General features: G+C 50.4%; 1 protein-coding gene across 1 annotated transcript in view; it reads left to right on the top strand.

Moving 5' to 3' along the window:
* Nucleotides 1-26: 26 nt before the first annotated feature.
* LOC127923404 (putative uncharacterized protein DDB_G0290521) overlaps nucleotides 27-5,399 on the top strand; it is an 11,675-nt gene continuing 6,302 nt past the window's right edge. The window contains exons 1-5 of the mRNA XM_052507443.1: nucleotides 27-409; nucleotides 769-800; nucleotides 1,566-1,676; nucleotides 1,783-1,870; nucleotides 4,681-4,966. Coding sequence (XP_052363403.1) covers nucleotides 368-409; nucleotides 769-800; nucleotides 1,566-1,676; nucleotides 1,783-1,870; nucleotides 4,681-4,966 — 559 coding nt within the window. The 5' untranslated portion in view covers nucleotides 27-367. The remainder of the gene's footprint in view (nucleotides 410-768; nucleotides 801-1,565; nucleotides 1,677-1,782; nucleotides 1,871-4,680; nucleotides 4,967-5,399) is intronic.

The raw sequence follows: 5,399 nt of genomic DNA, 5'->3' as shown, positions 1-5,399 counted from the left end.
GCTTCTTCTCTCTCTGGCATTTCTCTCTCTATGGCATCTCTCTCTCTATGGCATCTCTCTCTCTGGCTTCTCTCTCTCTGGCATTTCTCTCTCTCTGGCATTTCTCTCTCTCTGGCTTCTCGCTCTCTCTCTGGCATTTCTCTCTCTCTGGCTTCTCGCTCTCTCTCTGGCATTTCTCTCTCTCTCTCTCTCCGGCATCTCTCTCTCTGTGTATTATTGAGTAATACCATTGTAACATGTACGTTGTAGTAAATCATTTCTGTACAATAATGTGCTACAGGAGGCACTGTAAGACGGCGTGTTGTTCTAGTTGTCTGATTGGTCTGCTGTGTGTGTCACTCAGGGCAAGAACGTGACGATTGGTCAGATGGGTTGGTTCCCCTGCAGTAAGGTCCAGCCCTTCATCTCTGTGAGTACCACTGACTTGTAGTTGATTACACATGTCATGTTATAGTTTATTTTTTTAACCTTTATTTATCTAGGCAAGTCAGTTAAGAACACATTTTTATTTTCAATGACGGCCTAGGAACAGTGGGTTAACTGCCTGTTCAGGGGCAGAACGACAGATTTGTACCTTGTCAGCTCGGGGGTTTTGAACTTGCAACCTTCCGGTTACTAGTCCAACGCTCTAACCACTAAGCTTTCCTGCCGCCCCTAGGCTTCATCGTGTCTGGTATTGATAGAAATACCAACATACGTTTTACTAAGTGCTTCAGGAAGCATGGGTTGTGATCTCAAAACTGTCTGACCTCTGACCTCTCTCCCCAGAGACCAACTCCCGACCTATCCGACTTCCTATGGTGAGTAATGATACCGTTCTATTTACACTGGTATCACTCATACCGATGTTCTAGATATGCACCACCTGGTATCACTCATTCCGATGTTCTAGATATGCACCACCTGGTATCACTCATTCCGATGCTCTAGACATGCACCACCTGGTATCACTCATTCCGATGCTCTAGATATGCACCACCTGGTATCACTCATACCGATGCTCTAGATATGCACCACCTGGTATCACTCATACCGATGTTCTAGATATGCACCACCTGGTATCACTCATACCGATGCTCTAGATATGCACCACCTGGTATCACTCATACCGATGCTCTAGATATGTACCACCTGGTATCACTCATACCGATGTTCTAGATATGCACCACCTGGTATCACTCATACCGATGCTCTAGATATGTACTACCTACAATCTTAGAAAAAACGGTTCCAAAAGGGTTCTCCTGCTGTCCCCATAGGAGAACCCTTTTTGGTTCCAGGTCGAACCCTTTCCATGGAAAGGGTTCTACCTGGAACCAAAAGGGTTCTCTCTGAAACCAAAAATAATTCTTCAAAGGTTTCTCTTACGGGGACAGCCGAAGAACCCTTTTAGGTTCTAGATATCACCTTTTTCTAAGAGTGTGGTAACACTGCAGGGTTCTAGGATTGGAAGTGTTCTGTGTTTGAAAATAGTTATTGATAGCAATCATGGGAAAGGTTTTGTATTGTTCTAACGCAACTGCAATGGGTTCTAGGTTTGGTCATTTAAGTGATTTGGGTTCTAGGTTTGCGGGGAACATGGACCGGTCAGCGGCGAAGAACCTCCTGATTTCACGGTCGGACGGAACGTTTCTGGTCCGCCAGAAAGACGGAGGAGAGTTCGCAATCAGCCTCAAGTGAGCCTGCCTCCTTACTGGCCAATCAGAAAGGAGATGTCTAACAGCTGGCAATCTTACTCTCTCTCACACACACACTGATTCTCATTCACTCTGTCTCCTCCAGGTTTAACATGGACATCAGACACATCAAGATCACGTCAACAGAAGGCCTCTACCGCATCAACGAGAAGAAAGCATTCAAAGGGTTAATTGTACGTCATTCCCCTTCTTTCTCTCCTCGTCTCTCTGTCTACCCTCCTCATCTCTCTGTCTACCCTCCTCATCTCTCTGTCTACCCTCCTCATCTCTCTCCCTCTTCCTCCCATCTCTCTGTCTACCCTCCTCATCTCTCTGTCTACCCTCCTCATCTCTCTCCCTCTTCCTCCCATCTCTCTGTCTACCCTCCTCATCTCTTTCCCTCTTCCTCCCATCTCTCTGTCTACCCTCCTCATCTCTGTCTACCCTCCTCATCTCTCTGTCTACCCTCCTCATCTCTCTGTCTACCCTCCTCGTCTCTCTGTCTACCCTCCTCATCTCTCTCCCTCTTCCTCCCATCTCTCTGTCTACCCTCCTCATATCTCTGTCTACCCTCCTCGTCTCTCTGTCTACCCTCCTCATCTCTCTGTCTACCCTCCTCATCTCTCTCCCTCTTCCTCCCATCGCTCTGTCTACCCTCCTCATCTCTCTGTCTACCCTCCTCATCCTCTCTCTCTTCCTCCCATCTTCCTCCCATCTCTGTCTACCCTCCTCGTCTCTCTGTCTACCCTCCTCATCTCTCTGTCTACCCTCCTCATCTCTCTCCTCTTCCTCCCATCTCTCTGTCTACCCTCCTCATCTCTCTCCCTCCTCATCTCATCTCTCTGTCTACCCTCCTCGTCTCTCTGTCTACCCTCCTCGTCTCTCTGTCTACCCTCCTCATCTCTATCTCTCTCCCTCTTCCTCCCATCTCTCTGTCTACCCTCCTCATCTCTCTGTCTACCCTCCTCATCTCTCTCCCTCTTCCTCCCATCTCTCCGTCTACCCTCCTCGTCTCTCTGTCTACCCTCCCTGTCTCTCTGTCTACCCTCCAAATCTCTCTGTGTACCCTCATCTCTCTGTGTACCCTCCTCATCTCTCTGTCTACCCTCCTCATCCCTCTGTCTACCCTCCTCATCCCTCTGTTTACCCTCGTCGTTTCTCTCCCTCCCATCTCTCAGTCTACCCTCCTCGTTTCTCTCACTCTCATCTCTTAGTCTACCCTCCTCGTTTCTCTCCCTCTCATCTCTCAGTCTACCCTCCTCATTCTTTCCCTCTCTCTCTGTCTACCCTCCTCATCTCTCTGTTTACCCTCCTCGTTTCTCTCCCTCTCATCTCTCAGTCTACCCTCCTCGTTTCTCTCATCTCTTAGTCTACCCTCCTCGTTTCTCTCCCTCTCATCTCTCAGTCTACCCTCCTCGTTTCTCTCCCTCTCATCTATCAGTCTACCCTCCTCGTTTCTCTCCCTCTCATCTCTCTGTTTACCCTCCTCGTTTCTCTCCCTCCCATCTCTGTCTACCCTCCTCGTTTCTCTCCCTCCCATCTCTCAGTCTACCCTCCTCATTTCTCTCATCTCTCTGTCTACCCTCCTCATCTCTCTCCCTCTTATCTCTCTGTCTACCCTCCTCGTCTCTCTCCCTCTTATTTCTCTGTCTACCCTCCTCGTCTCTCTCCCTCTTATCTCTCTGTCTACCCTCCTCGTCTCTCTCCCTCTTATCTCTCTGTCTACCCTCCTCGTCTCTCTCCCCCTTTTATCTCTCTGTCTACCCTCCTCGTTTCTCTCCCTCCCATCTCCCAGTCTACCCTCCTCATTTCTCTCATCTCTCTGTCTACCCTCCTCATCTCTCTCCCTCTTATCTCTCTGTCTACCCTCCTCGTCTCTCTCCCTCTTATTTCTCTGTCTACCCTCCTCGTCTCTCTCCCTCTTATCTCTCTGTCTACCCTCCTCGTCTCTCTCCCTCTTATCTCTCTGTCTACCCTCCTCGTCTCTCTCCCCCTTTTATCTCTCTGTCTACCCTCCTCGTCTCTCTCCCTCTTATCTCTCTGTTTACCCTCCTCGTCTCTCTCCCTCTTATCTCTCTGTCTACCCTCCTAGTCTCTCTCCCTCTTATCTCTCTGTCTACCCTCCTCTTCTCTCTCCCTCTTATCTCTCTGTCTACCCTCCTCGTCTCTCTCCCTCTTATCTCTCTGTCTACCCTCCTCGTCTCTCTCCCTCTTATCTCTCTGTCTACCCTCCTCGTTTCTCTCCCTCTTATCTCTCTGTCTACCCTCCTCGTCTCTCTCCTCTTATCTCTCTGTCTACCCTCCTCGTCTCTCTCCCTCTTATCTCTCTGTCTACCCTCCTCGTCTCTCTCCCTCTTATCTCTCTGTCTACCCTCCTCGTCTCTCTCCCTCTTATCTCTCTGTCTACCCTCCTCGTCTCTCTCCCTCTTATCTCTCTGTCTACCCTCCTCGTCTCTCTCCCTCTTATCTCTCTGTCTACCCTCCTCTTCTCTCTCCCTCTTATCTCTCTGTCTACCCTCCTCGTCTCTCTCCCTCTTATCTCTCTGTCTACCCTCCTCGTCTCTCTCCCTCTTATCTCTCTGTCTACCCTCCTCGTCTCTCTCCCTCTACCTTTCATCCCTTTTCTTGTAAATGTAAACATGTTTAACTTTTTTTTGTAAAGCACTTTGTATCTTCATCTCCCCCCCATCTCCCCCTCTCTCTCTCCCCTCCCCCATCTCCCCCCTCTGTCTCCCCTTCCCCCATCTCTCTCTCCCCTCCCCCATCTCCCCCTCTCTCCCCCCCTTCCCCTATCTCTCTCTCCCCCTTCCCCTATCTCTCTCTCCCCCTATCTCTTTCTCTCTCTCCCCCTATCTCTCTCTCCCCCTATCTCTTTATCTCTCTCCCCCTATCTCTCTCTCCCCCCATCTCCCCCTCTCTCTCCCCCTTCCCCTATCTCTCTCTCCCCCTTCCCCTATATCTCTCTCCCCCTATCTCTTTCTCTCTCCCCTCATCTCTCTGTTAGGAGATGGTTCAGTTCTACCAGCAACATTCATTGAAGGAGTATTTTAAGGATGTGGACACCACCCTCCAGACCCCCTTCAACCAGCCTGAACAGAGTGGTACACCCTTCAACACACCCTCCCCAGGTACACAAACACACACCACCCTCCAGACCCCCTTCAACCAGCCTGAACAGAGTGGTACACCCTTCAACACACCCTGCCCAGGTACACAAACACACACCACCCTCCAGACCCCCTTCAACCAGCCTGAACAGAGTGGTACACCCTTCAACACACCCTCCCCAGGTACACAAACACACACCACCCTCCAGACCCCCTTCAACCAGCCTGAACAGAGTGGTACACCCTTCAACACACCCTTCACAAACACACACCCTCCAGATCCTTCAACCAGCCTGAACAGATGGTACACCCTTCAACACACCCTGCCCAGGTACACAAACTCACAGACCCTTCAACCAGCCTGAACAGAGTGGTACACAGTTCAACACACCTGTCCAGGTAAGAAACACACAAGATGGTCAACCAGCCTGAACAGAGGGTACACCCTTCAACACACCCTGCCCAGGTACACAAACACACACCACCCTCCAGACCCCCTTCAACCAGCCTGAACAGAGTGGGTTCACACACCCTCCCCCAGGTACACAAACACACACCACCCTCCACCCTGCCAGCCAGGTACACCCACAACACACACACACAGGTACACAAACAC

This window comes from Oncorhynchus keta, unplaced genomic scaffold, assembly GCF_023373465.1.
Source record: "Oncorhynchus keta strain PuntledgeMale-10-30-2019 unplaced genomic scaffold, Oket_V2 Un_contig_29589_pilon_pilon, whole genome shotgun sequence".
NCBI lineage: Eukaryota > Metazoa > Chordata > Actinopteri > Salmoniformes > Salmonidae > Oncorhynchus > Oncorhynchus keta.
The sequence above is the reverse complement of the archived record's forward strand: the minus strand, read 5'-3'. Positions and strand labels throughout refer to the sequence as shown.